General features: G+C 42.9%; 1 protein-coding gene across 2 annotated transcripts in view; it reads right to left on the reverse strand.

The window, feature by feature from the left end:
* llgl1 (LLGL scribble cell polarity complex component 1) overlaps positions 1-24,202 on the reverse strand; it is a 161,706-nt gene that overhangs the window by 60,142 nt on the left and 77,362 nt on the right. For both annotated transcript variants that reach the window (XM_041206676.1, XM_041206675.1), the window contains exons 3-4: positions 2,062-2,143; positions 340-470 (exon numbers count right to left, since the gene is read on the reverse strand). In XM_041206676.1, coding sequence (XP_041062610.1) covers positions 340-470; positions 2,062-2,143 — 213 coding nt within the window. The remainder of the gene's footprint in view (positions 1-339; positions 471-2,061; positions 2,144-24,202) is intronic.

Here is a 24,202-nt window from a genome sequence, read left to right on the forward strand (position 1 = left end):
TTGTGGGAGCTTGCCACCTTTCACTTGGACACAGTGAACAAGTCAACACCTCGGCTCTCTTTCAACTTGCCCCTTTGAGTGAACAGGCCCATCCAAGGTGCCTCGACTTTCCAAGGAGTAGGTTAGGGAAATATCACGTAAAACTTTCAAGCATGAGACAAAGCATGGAATTACAACCAGTTTGATGACTTTTAAACAACACCTCAAGTTTATTTGCCCGCAACATACAGACAAAACCATCAATCTGCTATTTTTTCCTCTTCTCTTTCACAGCTAGGGTTATCTCTGGGTCACTGGGCTAAAGTCAGACCACGTGTGAAGAACAAGAGGTTTTTGTACTTAGTACAGTCGAACCCTGGTCGTCCAGGAAGTGTTAAAGTGCAGATCTCTTCCAGGTGAGAATAGCTGTTCCTTTGATTAATCTCCCACAGGTGAATGGAATTGTCATCCAGCAAAGACAACAGACGGCCCTGGGAAGGGAAGATACAAAGTAGGGTCAATTACAATATAGACATGTTTACTTGACTAGTGGCTTAATAAATATACCGGCAGCATTATGCCATTTGGCCTGATTCTATGCTAACCTAGATGGCCAACTGGAATTAGCCTCAGTGTAACTCATCATAACAGTGAAAAAAAAATCAGACTCCACTTCTAATCGAAGTGCATGTGTAGATTATGGAGGAAATGAGTGGGCTCAGCTGTGAAGCCGAATGCAGTCAGCCAATGCACACACCAGCACAAGACTGAGCAAGGCAGTACAACACAGTCAGCAGATGACAACTCAGAGCTGCATAAATACCAATAAGTCACCAGCAGCAAACTATCTACCAAACCCCTCACTACTCATACTGGCAATGCTGCTGACCCTTTTTATCCCAGTTTTGGATGAGGTTTTTGAAAATGTCGCTGGCTGCCTGCCCGTTTTGCCCATGTGATGAGCGCGAAATCGCATGGGCAATGAAAAATCGCCATCAATTGGACTGTTATGGCTTTAAGTAGCCTGCTAATTATTGGCAGGCACAGCGCCAGCACCAACCGGGTGAAATATCGCACATTATTTTACACCCGATCGGGTCAGGCTTGCGCCCGCAGGACGTAAAATTCTGCCCTATATGATTTTAATATCACTTTTCAGGTGTCTCCAATGAGGCTGAAAGCTCAGGTTTCCCCAGTCTTCCCTCAATTCAGACCTTTGACATTGCCATGATGTTCTTTTGAAACACTGGAGTCAGGATAGCAATGCCTTCCTTTTGTTTCAGTGACTAGAACTGAACCCAATGCTCAAGGTTCAGTCTACCCAGAACTGACACTGCTACAGTGTGCTCTGACCACAGTCTTGTAACAGTGTGGTTATGACCTACATTGCAGTTTTGGCTTATAGTTTAACATTCTATTGCTTTTGCTGATAGCTGCTGTGTGTTAGATGACACAGTAAGACGACTCCAGGTTTCCCCTTCAGCTATTTCCACATATTTTTTCTTCCCATGTGCAGTACTTCACATTTGTTCACATTAAATTTCATCTGCCATACTTCTACTCACTTACATACTTTAACCAAGTCATTTTGGAAGTCCCAAGCTGCCTCCAATTCCTTCCCTCACCCAGTTTGGAATTGTCTGCACATGACCACTTTTTATTAAATTTCAGAATTCAGCTCATTTATGTAAATCAAAGAAGACAGCAATTGGCTCAATACTGATCTATGAGGTACTCCCACTATGTATTCCTCATCCCTGAACCCAGATAGAACTCCTACCAAGTACTTGTTTCCCTCTTCAAGTTTTCTGCCTGTAGGCAAGTCCTTAGCAATTATTCACTGAACCACAGCTCCGTGCCATGATTTTTTACTGCAGGCAGTGCAAGGAGGCAGGCCCATAGTCTACTTCAGCCAGAACAGGGATCAAACCCAGTGCTGTGGGCATTAATCTGATCCACACGCTAGCCATCTAGCCAACTGAGCTAACTACACCCCCATCCCCCAACTTGGTTTCTACCTCTCAGCAAAATTCACATCCACTCCATTCTTTGAGGAAGGTTGTATCACGAATGTTACTGTACCTGTCCTGGTAAAAAGTGCATCTGTGTCACAGTAGCTGCTTCTTTGTGTAGGCCTGTAAACTCCACACCTGGAGCTCCATATCTTAAAATCATAGGTCAAGGAACTAAACCAAATTTGTAAGGTTGTCACCTCAAAATGAGAAAATGTACTCAAGTACTGCTCCTTCCCATTTAGTTTTTCTGACTCAGATCCTTCATCGTCCTACTATGCTATTAGACCACTGAAGGTATTCCATCAGTCTGTCCATTAAGTGCCATTCGTAGTGCAGACAGACTAACTATCCTATCACTCAAATTACAATGAGTTCTCAATCTCAGTTATACTGCAACAGAAAACAAAAAGTGCATCACCCTTAAAAGGGCAAAACTATTCTCTTCTCCCTTTTATATTATTTGTTTAATCTTAATCTAGTCCCACTTTCCAAGAATGATAATTAGATGAGACCTGACCACTGCAGAAAGTAGTTTAAAACCAGAAAAATTTTGAATATCAAAGCTAACCAACCATAATGCTCCAAAAACGCCCTCAGATTATAGCAGCATCCTTACTCACTGGGCCAGTTCATCGTGCATTTATAATCCTTTCTATGCTTGCATAGTATAGCATCTACATAGTTTGCAATCTTTACTGCCCAAATACATTGAGCAGACCACAGACTTCAAAATTACTGCTCAAACCAAGCTAGATTTGGGGCAAAAATTGAATCAGATTTTGATTAACCACAATTCGGATACAATTATCCAACAGTTTAATGTTTTGGACTCACTAAGCATACCAGATTTGCACTCATTTGCTTCAATTCATTCAGGAAGCAGCAAGGTATTTTGGGGAAGGAGGAGGAAAAAGGGAAAATCCCTCCCCTTCTAAACTAAACTATCTAGGAAATTCTGTTTTGCAGAGGCCTAGGAATTTGGAGAAAAGGCACAGATTTACTTCAAATTATTAAACTGGTTTTGCAGCATTCATAATAAACTATTATCCATTTATAAAGTTCCAGAACTATAAGCAATTTCTGCTTGTATCCAGGAGCCCCACAAAGTAAGCCCAAGTCAAGTCTAGTATTACTTTAAGTAGCTTTCAATGCCGTATTAAGGCCACTTGATCCTAATTTACAGCCAGATATCAACATAAAATGGCCAGATTCATGGTGACCTGGAAAAGGCAGTAAACAAACAAAAGCAGTTGTCAACTCTCAGTATCTAGAATTGTAAGGATTATCCTCAATAGGTATATTGAAATTTTACTTATGGAATTATATTCCAGCCAAAAAAAAAGCATCTTCAGCAGGGAGAGGGGGGAAATGAGCAGCTTCAGCAGGAGAGGAGGGAAAGGAAGTAATTAAACAAAACAATGCAAACCATACCATCTATCTGTAATCTGTGGACAAGATGTTTTATCAAGCAATGCTTTTTGAAGCATGTTGATGTTCTCCTGTTGGCGGACAAGCTCATCAGTAATTGGTATCTGCACTAAGTAGGACAGCGGAGAGCAGCACAGCAGGATACTCCGAGCAAGGTAATTATAGGAGTTTGTGACATTACTGCAGATTTGCAGAGGGACCATATGCAGTTAATTATAGGGAAATGAAGCTGCAGTACACATTTTACAACAGAAAATCAAAACATTTTATTTTGCCACACCATCACAACAACAAACCACCAAAAAAAGGCCAATTGTTGTGGATAAATGCCTTTTTTTTAAACCAAGGACTCCAGAAATGTCAATGGAATTCATTTACTTTTCAAATGCTACAAAGTTAGCTTGAGGAAAACTCTGCCTCACATTCTGGACTAATTAAAGCTTTTTAAACTAAAGCCATCATTGGAATGCTTATTCTCAATGTTTTACAGCAGCATGATCCATTTTTTCCAGAAGCAATTTATTTCATTAAAAATAGCTTATTCAGTACATTTGGAGTGTCGTGGAGGGATGGAATGTGTACTCATGCCCATAACACCAAATTCCTGATCTCATGTTACTGCAGAAAGGCACTGAAGCTGTGTAGGGCAGAAACAAGGGTTACTCTCAGGCTTTATTCACACACCCTTAGGTATGCGATTGGGGCAGTATTGGCAGCACCGAAGTGGTCAATGCTTGGCTACAAATGTTTTGAGATGTAAACAAACAAGGGCATTTGCACCAGCTCAGAAACAAAGGATTATGTTTCTAATTTATCCCCTCTGCATCTCTTGGCCTTCAGGCCAACCACTCTTTGTAAACTTGAGGTCATCCAAGACTCTGCTGCCAATGTCCTAACTTGCACTCTGTTCATCCATCACCCCAGTGCCTGCTGATCTACATTAGCTCCCAGTTTACCAACACCCCCATTTAAAAAATGCTCAACTTTTGAGTTAAAATCCCTGAACAGATTTGTCCTCCTTACCTCTAACCACCTCAGCTTGAAAACCCTCAGAGCTCTGCATTCCTCAATTCTGATCTCTTACACACACCCCACCCCCACTTAGGCATCCCATGAGTGGCGGCTGTTCCTTCGGCTGCCTGTGCCTTAAACTCTAGAATTCTCTCAAAAATTATTTAGCCCTCCATTCTCCTTTAAAACACTGCTTAAAACTCATCTGACCAAACTTTTGGTCATCTATCCTACTATCACCTGATGTGGCTCAATGTCAAAATTCTGTTTGATAACACTTATATGAAGTATCATAGAACATTTTACTATCTTCAATGGTACATTATTAGTACAAGTTGTTGTTGACATGTGGCCCACACCTATTCTTGTTAGACTATATGGCCTACATCATTGGTCACCCTCTGGTTCCACATTTAAGTGGCTGCTCTTCATGCAAGATCCCTAGTGAACACCACCAGGTATGAGCATCACGGTCAAACTTGATCCTTTCCTCATCTGATCTCTGCACCAGCACAGCTCCCAGAGAAGTTAATTGATTGAATTGATTTCCTCTTCCTCCTTGCCCTAAGAAGCCAATTGTAGAGAATCTTCATTACAGGCACAGATTAGTTAATTCAGTAGACACTGGAAACTGATCTTTCCTGCTCTGTATTGTCTTAGTGCATGCTGCGTTGACCTACAAGCCTGCTTATTCAAATTATAACACACATGTCACAATGGATTTGTTTTCCTAGGAAAAGTCATGTAGTACAGAGTGCAACACAAATTCTAAGAAAACATTAGGGTTCCATAAGACCATAAGACATAGGATCAGAAATTAGGCCATTCGGCCCATCGAGTCTGCTCCGCCATTCAATCATGGCTTATAAGTTTCTCAACCCCATTCTCCCGCCTTCTCCCCATAATCTTTGATCCCCTTATCAATCAAGAACCTATCTATCTCGGTCTTAAATACACTCAATGACCTGGCCTCCACAGACTTCTGTGGCAATGAATTCCATAGATTCACCACTCACTGGCTAAAGAAGTTTCTCCTCATCTCTGTTCTAAAAGGTCTTCCCTTTACTCTGAGGCTGTGCCCTCGGGTCCTAGTCTCTCCTACTAACGGAAACATCTTCCTCACGTCCACGCTATCCAGGCCTTTCAGTATTCCGTAAGTTTCAATCAGATCCCCCCTCATCCTTCTAAACTCCATTGAGTATAGACCCAAAGTCCTCAAACGTTCCTCATATGTTAAGCCTTTCATTCCTGGGATCATTCTCGTAAACCTCCTCTGGACCCTCTCCAGGGCCAGCACATCCGTCCTGAGATACGGGGCCCAAAATTGCTCACAATATTTTAAATGTGGTCTGACCAGAGCCTTATAAAGCCTCAGCAGCACATCCCTGCTTTTATATTCTAGTCCTCTCGAAATAAATGCCAACATTGCATTTTCCTTCCTAACTACTGTGTCAATCTGCAAGTTAAACTTAAGAGAATCCTGGACTAGGACTCCCAAGTCCCTTTGCACTCCAGATTTCTGAATTCTCTCCCCATTTAGAAAATAGTCTATGCCTCTATTCTTCATACCAAAGTGCATGACCACACACTTCCCCACATTGTATTCCATCTGCCACTTCTTTGCCCATTCTCCTAACCTGTCCAAATCCTTCTGCAGCCTCCCCGCCTCCTCAATACCACCTGTCCCTCCATCTATCTTTGTATCATCTACAAACTTAGCCAGGATGCCCTCAGTTCCTTCATCTAGATCATTAATGTGTAAAGTGAAAAGTTGTGGTCCCAACACTGGCCCCTGCGGAACTCCACTAGTCACCGGCAGCCATCCTGAGAAGGATCCCCTTATCCCCACTCTCTGCCTCCTGCCAGACAGCCAATCTTCTATCCATGCTAGTACCTTGCCTCTAACACCATGGGCTCTTATCTTACTGAGCAGCCTCCTGTGCGGCACCTTGTCAAAGGCCTTCTGGAAGTCCAAATAGATAACATCCATTGGCTCTCCTTTGTCTAACCTACTCATTACCTCCTCAAAGAATTCTAACAGATTTGTCAGGCATGACCTCCCCTTGATGACACCAGGCTGACTTTGCCCTTTTTTACCATGCACTTTCAAGTATTCTGAAATCTCATCCTTAATAATGGACTCTAAAATCTAACCAACGACCGAGGTCAGGCTAATCGGCCTGTAATTTCCTGTCTTTTGCCTCACTCCCTTCTTAAACAGGGGGGTTACATTAGCGATTTTCCAGTCCTCGGGGACCTTCCCTGACTCCAATGATTCCTGAAAGATCACCACTAGCGCATGGTATAGTCACCAGAAAAAAAAACAGGATTTAAAATTAGAACCAAACATACACGCAGTCTCCACAAAAGGTTCAATGCTGTCCATCTGGCTCAGACTGGAGCCTGTATTTGTTAGCAAATCAGTGAATGAACAATCTGGACCAGATCAAGGAAGGGCAAAAAGAATATTAAGTAACATTTCAGAGTGAGAAAGATGCCACAGTTTAAAAAAAAAAGTAATTTCATTTACTTTAGGGCTGACCAAGTCTGGAAACATTGGTCCCAGTGGCAAAAATATGTGCCTCGTTCTGCTGATGCCAAATGGGATTGAGCAGGGAAGCAGCTTGAATGAATGTTGAGCACAATAAAAGATTCTTCAACTGTGCTTTAAAGGGGTGTGCCAAGTGGATAGTCAGCATATTATTCTGTCCCAAAGGATGTCAGCCACACAGTCTCCAGATCAAGGGAAGGGATGGGTAAGGGGGTTCCCATACCTACATTACTCCAGCAGTCCTTACTGAAAGTGTGTGGATATTTGCCAAAGACAGGATCTCAGAGTTGAAGGACTGCCAGCACCCTCCAAATGAGTCCAACTTCTGGTGAGGAGGAGAGAAATGTAAAGTAAGCTGTGGAGCAGATGTGCTTGACAATTTGAGAATGCCAGGGGAGCAGGAGGGAAATCAACTTACCACAAATATAAATGACAGTCAACTGTGTCAGATTTTAAGGTTCCCACTCCATAAGGAAACATTCTACTGATGTTCCAATTGTGTGGACTTACTTTGCACATCAACATTCAAGCGATCTGAAATGAGACAGAGCTCCCCCCACCCCTAACAAATATTCAGTTGAGAGCTGTGGATGGATTTTGTTGGAGCAGCACCCAAATTAAAACCATACAACTACAAGTTCCTGCACTTTTCTGCTGAGAGTTAGTTTTGCCAAATTAAACAGTTATCACATTGCTCATGTTGCATTTCATTTCATTGCAGTGTGCCTGGCTTGCCAATTACTGTAACAAAAGCTTTTCCATCTGCTTAGGTTATGAAGCATTAGATTTCTCCTCCACAATGGAGCTTTAAAAGACTGAAAAACATTAATAAAAGTGGGTTATGAACAAGACAGCATCTTAAGCCAAAGAATACACACTGCAGTTCCTGGTTCTCATTTGGCACATCTATTCTCCTCCTCACCTTTCCCCAAAAGTCTCCTGGACTTCTCAGAAGCAGCAATCCCCCTCACTCCATCAGACTACCATTTCCAACTTGGAACAAAGATTATAAGAATCTGCTCTCTTGGCCAGGGAACAGAAATTAATGTAGGATAGAGGAACACCTTCATTCCACTGTTGCCGCTGATTATGCACATTGGGGCAGACAGTGGTCTAATGGTAATGTCGCTGGACTAATCCAGAGACCCAGGCTAATACTCTGGGGATATGGGTTCAAATCTCACCATGGCAGCTGGTGGAATTTAAATTCAGTTAATAAACCTGGAAATAATAAATCCCTTTCCTTTAGGGAAGGAAATCTGCCATCCTGCCCTGGTCTGGCCTACATGTGACTCTAGACGCACAGCAATGTGGATGACTCTCAACAGTCCTCAAATGATCTAGCAAGGTCAGTTCAAGGGCAATTAGGAGTGAGCAACAAATGCTGGCTTTGCCAGCGATGTCCACTTCACGAGAAAATTTTAAAAATCTACCCTAAAGTGGACTTATTATGTAGACTTATCATTGCCAAAGGTGGAACACTATCATTCTTATCTCCAGTATTTAAGAGCATAAAGAAAATAAAATTTTGGGGGTATGCCAAATGGCCAGTTTCATCATTCAACAAGGTCATGGCTGGCTTGCAACTCCTCTTTCCAGCTTAACCCCATAACCCTTGATTGCCTTCCTGTCCAAAAATCAACAAATCTCAGTTTTCAGCTGGTGATGTCTATCATGACTCTTCTGGACTTCATTCTTCGTAGGACATTCTCATTATTTACTCTCCCTTTCCAATGTATTCCAAGCTATCTTCTGAATGCCCATATTTCAAAGACTTTTTGAGAATTTTGATTATTTGGTTGCCTAGGCTCCAGATTTCACAGTCATAAAAAAGTATTGACCAGGCATAACATTTGAGCAAATGCTTTCTTGCACACAGGCCTTTTCTGTTGATCATTTTATCAAAAGCACCTCTTGCTATTTCAATTCTTCTGATAATTTCAGTGTCACATTTAGCATCTTCTGTAATTATCTAACAAGGTACAAATATTTGTCCACTTTCTACATTGGTTCAGTCAACTGCGATTGTCACTTTTGGTTTTGAGGGCTTCTTAATAATAGCTATTATTTCGGTTTTCTTAAAGCTCAGTTTCACACAATTCTTTAACTTCATCTATAATCCCTAATGTGTCTCTAGTCTCAGCCATCATTGCCGCCTGCATAACCAAGGTTATTTATCTTTCCACCACTAATACTTATCCCTTCAAGGTGTTCAATTCTTCTAAATATAGCTTCAGTACAGAGATTAAAGTAGTATGTCAATAAAACACAACCCTGACGTACTCCTTATTTGATCTGTATTTCACGGCATTTGTCTTTACCATTCACATAAAAGCTCTATGATTCCAGTACAAATATCTTACTCATCTTGAAGGTGTCTCATTCGTTCGTATGTTCTTCTGACATTCGATAAGTTTTCCATGATTTTCATATGCTTTTTCATAGTCTATGAACATACATACACTTCTTTATCCATCTTACAGTATCACTCACAGATAGTGCTCATATTAAAGATCCCTTCCCTAGATCCTTTGCCAGATATAAAGCCATTTTGTATTCCACTGGCTTCTTTTCTAATTATATTTGAATTATATTCTTTTGTCTGAGAGGGATTACTCAGTAGGATTTTAAGCCTATGACTTGTTGGACTAAGTGTTCTGTAGTCTGTGCAGTTATTTTCCCTTGGTTTCTTTAGCAGCCTAGATTTGTTGAACGCCCCATTTTTTCTCTCGTTTTTGTAACACGGTCACACTTGCTATCTTCCAAACCATGCAGACCATTCTAGAAGAGGGAACTCTACAAGATCAAAAGCAATGCATCCACCATCTCTGCAGCCACCACTTAAATCCCTAGAGTGTAGGCGATCAGGTCCAAGGAACGTGTCAGTTTGGAAAGACATTATTTTGGCTATGAGTACCTGCATAAGCCCCAGTTATGCCTATCTTTTTGTGGGGTACATGGAACATTCCTTGTTCCAGTCCTACTCCAGCCCTCACCCACAACTCTTTTTTTGGTACATCAATGACTGTATCGGTGCTGCTTCATGCCTTCGTCTGGACTTGGAAACATTTAATAGATTTTGCTTCCAATTTCCACCCCTCTGTCACCTTCACATGGCCTATCTCTGACACATTCCTTCCCTTCCTTGACCTTTCCGTTTCTGGTGATACTGTCTACCAATATTCATCACAAGCCCACTGACTCCCAGTTTATTTTTTTGATTCTTTCATGGGACGTGGGTGTCACTGACAAGGCCAGCATTTGTTGCCAATCCTCAATAGCCCTTGAATTGACCTTGCTAGACCATTTCAGAGGGCAGTTAAGAGTCAACCACATTGCTGTGGATCTGGAGTCACATGTAGGCCAGACCAGTTAAGGACAGCAGATTTCCTTCCCTAGAGGACATTTAGTGAATAAGATGGGTTTTTGTGACAATCAAAGGTAGTTTCATGGTCACTATCACTGAGACTAGCTTTATATTCCGGATTTATTAACTGAATTCAAATTCCACTAGCTGCCATAGTAGGATTTGAACCCATGTCCCCAGAGCATTAGCCTGGATCTCTGGAATACTAGTCCAGCGACATCATCACTATGCCACCGTCTCCCCAGTTACCTTGACTACAGTTCCTCACGTCTTTCCTCCGAGGGCTCCATCCCATCCTCAGTTCCTTTGCCTCCATTGCATCTGTTCTAAAGACGTCACCTTGCAAAATCAGTGCTTCTGACAGCTATTCCTTCTTCCTTAACTGAGGTCTTCCCCCAACTCTGGTGACAGTGCCAACCCATCCGCCACACCTCTGCCCTTGCCCCTTCCTCCCAGAACCATGATAGGGTCCCATCCTCTGTCCTCCCCCCACACCCCCCCCCGTCCTCACTTTTCACTCCATCAGCCTCCGCCATTTCCACCAACTCCAGCATGATGCCACCACCAAACACATCTTCCCATCATCCCCCCCACCATCAGCATTCTGAAGGGAATGTTCCCTCTGTGACACCCTGGTCCACTCCCCTACCACCTCATTCCTTTCCCATGCAATCGTGGAAAGTACAACATCTGCCCTTTGACTATGAGGAGGGAGGAAGTAAAAGGGTCCAAACACTCCTTTCAGGCGAAGCAGCCCTTTATTCCCATCTTCAGTTTTGTCTACTACATTTGCTGCTCCCAATGCAGTTTCCTCTACATTGGGGAGACCAAATGCAGACCGGGTGATCGCTTTGCAAAGCACCCTCACTCAGTCCACAAGAATGACCCAGACCTTCCTGTCGCTTGCCATTTCAACACACCATCCTGCTCTCGTGTCCATATGTCTGTCCTTGGCCTGCTGCAATGTTCCAGTGAAGCCCAACACAAACTGGAGGAACAGCACCTCATCTTCCGATTAGGCACTTTACAGCGTTTTGGTCTTAACAATGAGTTTAACAACTTCAGGTCGTGAGCACTCTCTCCTCTATATTTACCCCTTTTTTCTTTTTTAAAATCCTTTTTCAAATTTATTTTTATTCATCTAAATCAATCATTTTTCCCCCAACCATCTCACCACCCTCTTCCCCCCCAACCCCACCCCCAGGGCCATTTGTCAATTGTTTCTATGTTGTTCTTTCACAGGGTGCTAACCCATGTCCTGCCATTAATACACTGTTTTCTTACCTTTATGCCACTATCAGCACCTCCTTTAGTCTTCACCACTACCATTAACACTCACTTTGTATTGTGTCCATAACATCTTTGTCAATCTCTCCTTAGTCCCCACCTATCACTGAACTTCTATCTTGCTTCACCTGTTCCACCCCACTTAAACAGTATAAATTTAATCACATTTCTACTTCTCTTTAGCTCTGAAGGGTGATATGAACTTGAAGCGTTAGCATCTGCGGAGACAGAAACAGAATTATCAGACCTGAGTTTTTCCAGCATTTTCTGTTTTTGTTTATTTTCTCCAGTACTTTTCCTTTGCTGATATTTAAAATCCATTCCCTTGTACCAACTCCATCCACACCCCAAACTGTCTGAAGCTGAAAGAGACTGTTCACAACCTTGGTGTCACAGCACCAGAAGCATAGTGGTAATGTTACTGGGCTTGTAGTCCAGAGACCTGGACTAATGATCTGAAAGCACGAGTTCAAATCCCAATTTAAATTCAGTCAATAAATAAATTTGGAATAAAAAGCTAGTCATAGTATAAAAGCAAACAACTGCGGATGCTGGAAATCCAAAACAAAAACACCTGGAAAAACTCAGCAGGTCTGGCAGCATCTGCGGAGAGGAACACAGTTAACGTTTCGAGTCCGAATTACCCCTCAACAGAACTAAGTAAAAATAGAAGAGAGGTGAAATATAAGCTGGTTTGGGGGGGAGGGGGGGAACAAGTAGAGCTGGATAGAGGGCCAGTGATAGGTGGAGATAACCAAAGATGTCACAGACATAAGGACAAAGAGGTGTTGAAGGTGGTGATATTACCTAAGGAATGTGCTAATTAAGGGTAGAAAGCAGGACAAGCAAGGTACAGATAGCTCTAGTGGGGGTGGGGTGGGGTGAGGTGAAGGAATTGAAAAAGGCTAAAAGGTAGAGATAAAACAATGGATGGAAATACATTTAAAAATAATGGAAATAGGTGGGAAAAGAAAAATCTATATAAATTATTGGAAAAAAAAGTGGGGGGGAGGGGAGAGAAATCGGAAAGGGGGTGGGGATGGAAGAGAGAGTTCATGATCTAAAATTGTTGAACTCAATATTCAGTCCGGAAGGCTGTAAAGTGCCTAGTTGGAAGATGAGGTGCTGTTCCTCCCGTTTGCGTTGAGCTTCACTGGAACAATGCAGCAGGCCAAGGACGGACATATGGGCATGAGAGCAGGATGGAGTGTTGAAATAGCAAGCGACAGAGAGGTCTGGGTCATGCTTGCGGACAGAATGAAGGTGTTCTGCAATAAGATCACCCAGTCTGCATTTGGTCTCTCCAATGCAGAGGAAACTGCATTGGGAGCAATGCAGTAGACTAAATTAAGGGAAGTGCAAGTGAAATGCTGCTTCACTTGAAAGGAGTGTTTGGGCCCTTGGACGGTGAGGAGAGCGGAAGTAAAGGGGCAGGTGTTGCACCTTCTGCAGTTGCATGGGAAGGTGCCATGGGAGGGGGTTGAAGTGTAGGGGTGATGGAGGAGTGGACCAGGGTGTCCCGGAGGGAACAATTTCTGCGGAATGCTGCGGTGGGGGGGGGGAGGGGGGGGGGGCTGTTGGGGTAGTGGTGGTGGTGAAGGGAAAATGTGTTTGGTGGTGGCATCATGCTGGAGTTGGCGGGAATGGCGGAGGATGATCCTTTGAATGCGGAGGCCGGTGGGGTGATAAGTGAAGACAAGGGGGACCCTATCATGTTTCTGGGAGGGAGAGGAAGGTGTGAGGGCGTATGACGGGAGATGGGCTGGACACAGTTGAGGGCCCTGTCAACCACCATAGGTGGAAAACCTCGGTTAAGGAAGAAGGAAGACATGTCAGAGGAACTGTTTTTGCAAGTGGCATAATCAGAACAGATGCGATGGAGGCGAAGGAACTAGTCATAGTATAATCATGAAACTACTGAATTGTTGTTAAAAACCCATTTGGTTCACTATCCCATTAAGTGAAGGAAATCTACTATCCTTGCCCAGTCTGCCAGACCCACTGCAATGTGGTCAACTTCCCCCTGAAATGGCATAGTAAACCACTCAATTGTACCAAACCGCTATGGAAAAGTCCATGAATAAAACTAGATGGACCAACTGACGTCAACTGAGGCACTGGAAATGAAAGGCACACCCTGACTGTGCAACGTCACCCTCACTAACATTTGGGGACTTGGGCCAAAATTTCAGGGAGCTACCTTACAGACTAGTCAAGAAACATCCTGACAGTCATACTCAGCGCATCATACTTTACAGTCAATGTCTCAGACTCCTCCATTATCCACTGGCAGGACAAACCCACTAAGAGTTGACACTAGTGTACAGATGGACGAAGTGCCCTGGGAGCCTGCAACATTTTCTCTAGAACCCATAAAGTCTCATAGCATTGGACCAAACACGGAAACTTTCTATAAATTTTGCCCCCTTATCTTCCCTAAAAGCTTTCCCGCCACTGAGGTTGAACTGACTGGCCTACAGTTGCTTGGTTTATCTACACAACCTTTTTTGAATAAGGGTGTAACATTTGCAATTCTCCAGTCCTCTGGCACCATCCCCATATCCAAGGAGGATGGAAGATTATGGCCAGTACCTCCACAATTTCCACCCTTGCGTCACCCAATTTCCTCAGATACATCCCAACTGGTCTTGGTGACTTATCAGCACCAAGTACAGCCAACCTTTCTAATGCCTCCATCAACTTTTAGCCCATCCAGAATGTCAACTATATCCACTTTCAATGACATGGGCAGCATCTTCTTCCTCGGCAAAGACAGATGCATAGTACTCATTTAGCATCTCAGCCATGCCCTCTGCCTCCATGTGTAGTTTTGTTTTTTTGTTCCTAAATGGCCCACACATCATCAAAAAAAATTGTGTCTTTTGGATTCTCTTGTTAATTGCCACCCCCTTCTCATACTCTGCCTCTCAGATTTCCTTTTTCACTAATCTTCTGAACTATATTTAGCCTAATTCTCACTGGAATTATCAACCTAACATCTGTTACATGCCCCTTTTCTCTGCTTCATTTTACTCATCATCCAGGGGGCATTGGTTGCCCTATTATTCCCCCATGTGAGAATATACCTTGACTGCAGCCAAACCACTTCTTTAAAAAGGCAGCCTGCTGTTCTGTTACAGCTTTGCCTGCCAATAATTGATTCCAATCTACCCAAGCCTGATCCATTTTCACTCCACTAAAATTAACCCTCCTCCAATTTAGTATTTTTATCTTAGATTGCTACTTGTCTTTTCCCTGATTAACCTAAAGCTTGATACGACAATTAGTGTTTCCTAAAGGCTCCCAACTGAAACCCAATCCACTTGGCCCAACTCATCCCCAGAACCAAATCCTTGTTGGGTTGTTAATATATTGGTCATGAAAAGTCTCCTGAACTCCTGCCCCTCTTTGTTCTTACACTATTATCCCAGTCTATATTAGAATAGATACTGGAAATGCATCGTTGTTCCTTCACTGATGTAGGGTCAAAAGTCAAACTCCCTCCCCAACAGCACCTACATCTCATAGGCTACGGTGGTTCTGAAGAGCAACTTGTCACTACCTTCTCAAGGGCAAGTAGGACTAGGCAATAAATGCCTTTCCAGAGACACCTCCATCCCATGAAGTAAAAATCCCAATATGATCTTGCGACCCCATATGTGCACCAAGGCTACTTCCACCTAGCAACACTGTACAACTCCAGTCCTGCCTCAGCTCACGTGCTCCTGAAACCCACACCCGTGCCAGTTATGTCTGGATGACTATTCCCACACTCCTGGTCATCCTCCCACACTCTGTCCTCTAATCTTGAAGTCACCCAAAACTCTGCTGCCCGTGTCCTTACTCACAGCAAGTTCCATTCACCTATACAGGTCACCAGATAATCAACTGCTTGATCTTAAAATTCTCATCTTTCTTTTGAAATTCCTCCATGGCCTCTCTCCTCCAGTCCCACAACCTTCAAAGACACCTGTGCTCAACTAATTCTGGCCTCTTGAGCATCTTCAATTTTAACTGCTCCAACATTGGTGGCTAAGCCTTCAGCTGTCAAGGCCCAAAGCTCTGGAATTCCCTTCCTAACTCCCTCTGTCTCTCTCCTCAAAGATGCTCCTGATTCCTGGGATGGCAGGATTGTTGTATGAAGAGAGATTGGGTTGACTAGGCCTGTATTCACTGGAGTTTAAAAGGGTGAGAGGGGATCTCAATGAAACAAAATTCTGGCTGGGGGGTGGTTGATGGTGGTGGGATAGAACAAGGGGTCACAGCCTCAGGATATGGAGTAGGCCATTTAGGACTGAGATGAGAAACTTCTTCACTCAGAAGGTAGTGAGCCTATGGAATTCGCTCCCACAGATTGCTGTGGAGGCCAAGTCACTGAATATATTTAAAGGAAATAGATAGATTTCTGGACTCTAATGGCATCAAGGGGTATGGGGAGAGAACAGGAATATGGCGTTGAGATAGAGGCTCAGCCATGATCGTACTGAATGGCGGAGCAGGCTTGAAAGGCCGAATGACCTACAACTGCTCCTATTTTCTATGCTTCTAAAACTTCTGACCAAGCTTTCGGCCATCTACCCAATATCACCTTATATGGCTCGATGTCAAATTTTACTTTATAACACTGAAGCGCCTTGGAATGTTTTATTATATTAGGAGCACCATATAACTACAAGTTATTAATCACTTTAAGCTCTTCACTCTCATTAGACCCTTGGTTCCCCACACTTTCCAGTTTTGTCTTTGTTGTTAAAATAGTTGTTTAATAGTTCTGCTGTCACATTACACCCATTATGATTTCTCCTATCTCTAAGGGACCCACATTTACTTTCAAAGTCTTCCTTTTTACATATTTGCAATAGCTCTTACAATTTTCACGCATTTCTTTTTACACTCCCCCACTTAAATGATGTACATATCTAAATCTTTGAAGGTAATCAAGCGGTGAAAGCACATAGGACCTCGGGCTTTCCAGAGTGGCGCACTGAGTATAAAAGCAAGGAAGTTATTCTAAATCTTTCTAAAAACACTGGTTAGCCCCTCAGCTGGGATATTATGTCCAATTCTGGGCATCACACTTTAGGAAGGATGTCAAATTTCAGAATAGCCTCCTGTGCAACAGTGATGTGATCAACTTTCCCACCTTTCTTGCAATGTTTGTTCTCATCCACACTGGTAGCAAGTATGTCATACCTGTTGGGCAATGACAAAGACTGAAGCTCCTCAACAACTGCATCTGCCTCCCCTTACCTGCCAGAGTCTGTCTCAAACTCATGTCCCTGACCACTAACCAAATCTAAACTCTACTTAAACCCAAGGGGCGTGGCTGCTTCCTGGGTCAAAATGTCGAAGCCAGCCCATCACTCGTCCAATGTTTTAAAATGCACCTTGGACTCCAGTTTTTCAGCCAAAATTCCTCAAGATGCAGACACTCACTGTAGAAAGTGATTGCCCTCAGGCACACTGTTTTCTGCAAACTCCCACATGATTCAGCAAACCTCTTGCACTGCTATCTCTATCATACCTTGGTTTTGAATTTAAAGACCATGAAATAATTCACTTGGTTTATTTTAATTAATTTTATTAAAAGGAGCACTTCCTTCCACTTATGCACCAAATTCCCACTCAATACATTCTCAATTTCCCACTGTAACATGAATGGAATGTATTGTAAACAATCTGTGGTTTAGTTCTGTGCCACAGCTCTGTGTCCTGAAGGACATTAAGCTGCCCGTTTCAGATGCTGACCTACCTGCCAAACATTCGCAGCACAATTTCTCCACAAGTCCAAATAATAGGATTGTACAGTGCAGGTGGCGGCCATTTAGCCCATCTTTGAAAGAGCAGTCCAATTAGTCGCACTCACCCTCTTCCTCCATCGTCCTGCAATTGTTTTCCTTTTTAAGGAGAGATCCAATTTTTTTTAAAGAAAAGATCACTACTGAATCTACTTCCATCACCCTTTCAGGCCGTGCATCCCAGATCATCATAACTCATCTTCCCTCTTGGTTTATTTTGCCAATCTTATGATATAGAAGGAGATCATTAACTTTTACAAAGAAATTCAAACTCCTGGTGATCAAGGTGAAAGAATCATGTCACAAGATGTCACGTTTTAAACAAGAACTTTTACTGTACAAGTATTAAACAAAGTTACTACTAACTTAACGCTACATTCTAAGCCCTTATTCTTCAAGCCTAAAAATCTCAACAGGACACTCCCTGTTCTATTTCATTTCCATCCTAGAGATCCTCCATTCATTACAGGATCTCAAAGGCTCCTTCACTTCTCCAGAGTCCAAATCAAGGTATCACAGCTCTTAGGAATTCACTTTGGCTCACTTCAGTTTCCCAGCCTGACACTTAAGACTTCCAGAGTTTGCTTTCTGTGCAAGGATTCCACTGCTGACCTTTTCCACTAGTTTTACCAGGCATATGTGACAATTTGAATTCCTTATGTATTTGGACTTTTCATTCTGAGCACAGATCCCACTTGCAATTCCTTAGTGACTCCAACTCGTGCAGCATTCGTGGTTCTTAATGGCTTCTATGCACCTTGTTTTGGCTGCCGGCAGATACACCACCGTCTTCCCACAGACTTCCAAGCTGATTGCCAGTTTCTGAGAGAACACACAGCTAAACTCAAAAAAGGGTTGGGCCCTGCAACATGGCACACTTGGGAAGTCCCAGATAGAGATTTAAATTAATTACCTCCCATTTTCAAACTGGTTCTTTGACCTGAAAGTATTTGGATGTTTTAAGAGCTTCCTTTGTTTACCAGTTGTTTTGCAACTTGATCTTAGTCCCATACGAATATGTTAATCTCCTTATGAAGACAATTTTAGACATCTTGGGCTGAATAATAGGGTCGCATGAAGCAGCAGGTTCTGCACCCAGAAGTCAGCAGCATTCTGACTTCTGGGCCCACTGTTGATGAGCATCTGATAAGAGGGGTAATTGCCACCAATTAGCGACAAGGGTGGGTTACAGACCCATCACCCAATGAGTGCTGGAGGGCAGGGTGTCTGGTCTCTGAGGCTGCAGGCTGTGACCCAGGAACAAGGTAACACCGGTACTTTAAAAGGGCCCCCGGCACAGGACACTGTCAGGTGACCCAGATAATCGACCAAGTGCACGTACTATACGTAGTGAAGATTTATAAGCCAATTTAAATTTTAGCTAATCTCTGCCAATCTTGTCAAACTTTATAGGTGGCAGAAATTTTAAAAATCAGCAAGTCTCCCACCTTTTGGCATTGAGAAGCTGTACATTTATTACATATTCCCATGCATAGACGCCTGCACCATGGGAGTGAGGGGAAAAGGTGTTCAAGAAGGGGCAAAGCTGCCCCCAGATTCAGTTAGACTGCCCTCCTGTGTGCAGGATATGAGTGATGTGAGCACTGGGAAAAGGAGGGCCAAGATATCACCAAACCTCTTCTGCAGCAGTGGCAAGACGTGATATAGAAGCCTTTGCTGTATTAAGACATCCCCGGTGTTGCGCCATCCATTCGAACACGGCATGGCCATCAGCAGGAGCATCGCCCTGCTCCCTCGACTCATTGCGCTCATCCTCAGAGGATTGGCCCCCATCGGGCGTGTCATCATCCTCCAGGGCATCTCCTCTTTGGATAACACTGCAAACCACGAGTATTGGGGACACATGTTTCGGGGAGTACTGTAATGCACCTTCAGTTCTGTCCAGGCATTGGAATCGCCTCTTTAGGAGACTAATTAGGAGACTGTGGCCCTGGCGCTTGCGTGGCCCTCATTGTATCTCCTGTGTGTCAGGTCTGGTACCCTCACAAGCGTCATTAGTCATCTTTCCAGTGGATAGCCCTCATCACGTAGTAGCCATCCCGCCAAATAATCCACGCCAGTGAAAAGGTCTAGAATTTGCAAGTTCCTCTGGATTTAGGAGTCGTGACTGCTGCCTGGGTACCAGGCAAACACCTGCATGACCTGCCGATTACAGTCGCACACCAGCAACATTGATCAACTGGAAGCCCTTCCTATAAATGAAGGTGCATGGCTGTCCAGCAGGAACCTTATTAGCTATTTGCGTACAGTCAATGGTTCCCTGCAATCGCTGCAAATCCTATGCTCTACCCATCTGACTTAGAACATTCTGTGTGAAGGAAGTGTAATTCCCAGCTCTTTGGAACATTGCATCTGTGCACACCTTGTGTACCAATGGTGTGCAGCAAGCTGTGTTATCTCACCAACATCTCCAAAGGCTGCCTGGAATGAGCCTGTTGCAAAGAAATGCCACTGTTACTTTCAATGCAACAGACATCAGGTGGTCCCAACACAGCTGGCTGAGACAAAAACAAAAAGTGCTGGAAAAACTCAGGTCTACAGCATCTGTGGGGAGAGAAACGTTTCGAGTCTGTATGACCCATCTTCAGAGGATTGAGCTGGATGAGATCTCCTGTGAGCATCTCAAAGTGACGTCACAGCAGCTCTTGGAAAGCCCTGAGTCTCGCTCTGTTGCGAGTATATAAATCCCTGCATTTTCTTGGGGCATCATAAGCTTGTCTTTGCCTCCAATAAGGGTTTCTATAAGGGGTGGGGGTCTGCCACTGCTCTGTCCCCTTCCAGAAAAACGACAGTATCCTGAGCCGCCCTGTGTTCCCTTCTCCTCCTCCTAATCCTTCTCTCCTGCTCACTGGAGGATGCGACTCCAACAGAGACCACAATGCCCATCAGAGACTTTTCACCCCTAAGTAACAGACAGGAAAATAATCAAAAGAACCCTCTGAATCAGTGGAGAGCCCTCCTGATGAAACAATATTCAAAAAGTTCCTCTGTTCATTCACATGAACAATCCCTGCAGTCAAGAAGTGTTAACTGCAAAGCTGAGACTGTGGTCTCAGCTGCAGTTTTAAAACCTGCTTAAACAAGCTTGCCCATTAAAAAGCGGATTCTCCACCTATCGTGATTCGCACTCTGAAGGCTTATTGCCTTCTGTATTATAGCATTGAGTTGGGCTATTAATGACTTTAATTGACTTCTGAATTGCAATTTAAATAACGCAGGCAGGTTTCCAACTTTGGCCTGCCCATGCACCATATTATCGCAAACCGGCATGATGCTGTAAACAGCGCCTGATGTCATCACGCCCCATAATATGCTCTACAAAGTGGCAAATGCTCCTGATCTGGGAGAGCATTATTCAGCCCATTGTCTCTACCAAGATTCAAAGGGATTATTTAATGTTCAGTGTTTCACACATCCACTTCTGAACCTTTAAAATGGACAGTCCTTTGAATGGCAATTATCTTGGGTTTGTTTACCAGTTTCTCAAGTTTCCACCCCCCCCATTTAGCTTGCATTTAACACTTCAATCCACAAACTAATCGTTATATTCCTACAACATATGAATTATGAAATTACATACTGATTTAAAATTGTTATGTCTCCCTGGTTATCAGCCCTTCTGTTGCTGGAAACTGTTGCTCCTTAATTACTCTATTAAAACCATTTATAATTTTGAACGCCTATTAAAATCGCCTCTTAATCTTTGCTGCTGTGAAGAACAATCCCAGTTTCTTGGTATATTCCCTCATCCCTGACAGCATTCCTGTAAACCTCCTTTGCACCTCAACATCCTTCCTAAGAATGGTGCCCAGAGTTAGACGCAATACTCCAGTTGAGACCTAACTAGTACTTCATAAAGATTTAGTATAACATCCTTGCTTTTATACCCTATTTTATACTATGCCTCTACCTGTAAAGACAGATGGCATGTTTTCACAGCTTTAATACTTCAAATATTACACCACCATATTCTATTGCTGCATCCTATTAAAAACTGTACCATTTAATTTTTAAATCACCTCTCCATTCTTTGCCCCCCCAAAATGCATCCCTTCACATTTATTTGCTTCAAATTTAATCTGCCATTTGTCTGCCCATTTCACCAGTATACATCCACCTGAAATATGTAATAATTACATTTCCAAGTTTTGCACCACATGTGAACTTTGAAATTTTGTCCCGTATTCACAAGTCCAGGTCAATCATATATCAAGGTGCAGTAGTTCTGATACCGAACCATGGGGCACACTACTGAGTCGCCATCCAGTCTGAAAAACAACTGTTAACAACACTGCTTTCTGTGTCAATTTTGTATCCACATTGTCACTGCCTAATCTCACAGGCTGCAAATTTTGCTAAACTAGCCTATTATATGGCACTTAAAAGTCCAGAAACACCTCCAGTCCATGACTTTCATCCACTCTCTCCATCATTTCACCATTACACTGACCTCTGCTTTTCACAGAAGTTTCAAATCTCCACTGCCCACAGCACAGAAATAGTTATGCTTCAATGGAATAATCAATCTGTCTACATCCAACCCATTGTTAGAAACTTTTGATTATTTCCAAACCATTCAAAGCATTTTAAACATTGCAGGATTAGAACATCAGCATTAGTATTCCAGTTCAACTCCAACGTGTGCTGAGTGTGGGGGAATAAGTATTCTATCAACAAAGATCAAAATCAACTAATTATTAACTAGCTCCATCTTGCATCAGTTACATTCTATTGTATGCTCACATCTATGCTTTCTTCCACAAACTAATCAAATTGAGAGCACTCATGTAATGTAGTTATTTTCCACTGCACACTTATTTAGTAAGTCCACATGGTCTATGGTCTGCTACCAGAGTGATTTAATTTGGGGAAAAAAATGCTCTTTAGTAGAACAGCTACAAGTTTCCAAACGTGAAGTCCATGTCTTTATATTGCCAAGTAACTTGAAGCACTAGGGACTCCTGCAATATGCAGCAGCTACCGTGGCAGCAAAATGCACTACAGTGCAGACCAGATTTCCCGGCACAGCCAGAGCCAAACATTGAAAAATCATAACTTTAGAAAGCAGTGGGGTAACCTGAACACTTAGCTTTCCCCATGAATTGACAGGATAGTAAAATGCACAGAAGATGCATTACCTCCAAAGGAACAGCAAACCATTGCCAAGGTGACTTGGGATTTCAATGGCAATAACATCTCATTTATGAGACTGCACAGCTGGATTCTAGTTCACAGTCCAGATGGTTTAAAAAAAAGAGTTAACAGTAATAATTTGGTGACATTAGAAAACATCAGCGACTTGATTTATATTCACCTTTTGCAACCTCTACACAAATGAATGTTACTGGTATATTTAAAAAGGGAAACATGCATATGGCTTGAAGTTCTTTGGCCTCAGGCAAGTCACTGGACCAGATTTGAGAAGCTTTTCATGGACTATCAGTCACTGGGGAGTGTGCGGCTGTGCAGCACCTGCAAAATGCTTTGTTTGGCCAAATGCCACAATCTATCACTAGTCAGGTCACTGTAGCTAAACTGAAACATCAGGAGAGTTCTACAAAAGATGTCTTACCATGCTATCAGAAATAACCTGGGGCAAAAAACAAAATGAAGGGGAAAAACATGACTTAAGTTATCTTTAAAAGAATGTAATTACTTATATGGCACTTATAATGAGGTTCCTTGAAAAAAAACCTATAGCGAGCCGTCATAGATCCGCTGTCAAAAAGGGGCTGCAATCTACGATACAAAACAGCCAATGCTAGTTTGCAAAGCTGCATCAGCTTCTGCAGTCACAGTTCTCTACTGAACAGTTTCTTGCAGTCTACGCCTTTTATGCATAGGTTTTTTAAATCCAACATTTTATTGGTTACCTTTTTACAGACAGATGGTCTTCAAATCACAGCATGAAAGGCAGAAACTTAAAGAGCAGATGAAGCACACAGTGCTCAGGAGGCGCTGTTTCAAATCCCACCATGGAAGCTTGTGAAATTTAAATTCAATTGATTAATAAAAAAAATCTGGAGTTAAAAAGCTACCCTCAGTACTGGTGACCATAAAACTAGATTGTCACAAAAACTCATCTGGTTCACTAATGTCCTTTAGGGAAGGAAATTTGCCCGTCCTCACCCAATCTGGCCTACATGTGACTCCAGACCCACAGCAATATGGATGACTCTTAACTGCCTTCTCAAATGGCCTACATAGGCCATTCAGTTGTGTCAAACCGCTACAGAAAAGTCAAAGACTAAAATCAGATGGTCCCTCAACAATAGAAACAACAAAAGCACACCCTGCCCAGGTAATCTTGCAAAGTCCTCCGCACTAATATAGTCAACAGTGGTATCAGGCAGCAGTTGCTCAGCAATAACCTATTCAAGGAAGTTCAGCTTGGGTTCCTCCGGACCACTCAACTCTAGGCTTCATTCTAGTCTTGGTCCAAACATGATCAAAAGAGCTTAACTCAAGAAGTGAAGTGAGGGTGACTGCCCTTGACATCAAAGTAGCATTTCACTGAGTATGGCATTAAGGAGCCCTAGTAAAATTGAAGTCATTGGTAATCAGGGCAACTTTCCACTGACTGGAGTCATACTAGCACAAAGGAAAATGGTTGTGGCTGTTAAAGGACAATCACTTCATACCTAGGACATCACTGCAGCAGTTCCTCAGGGTAGCGTCCTAGGCCCAACCACCTTCAGCTGCTTCAATTACCTTTCCTCCATCATAAGGTCAAGAGTGTGAGTAG

This window comes from Carcharodon carcharias, chromosome 15, assembly GCF_017639515.1.
Source record: "Carcharodon carcharias isolate sCarCar2 chromosome 15, sCarCar2.pri, whole genome shotgun sequence".
NCBI lineage: Eukaryota > Metazoa > Chordata > Chondrichthyes > Lamniformes > Lamnidae > Carcharodon > Carcharodon carcharias.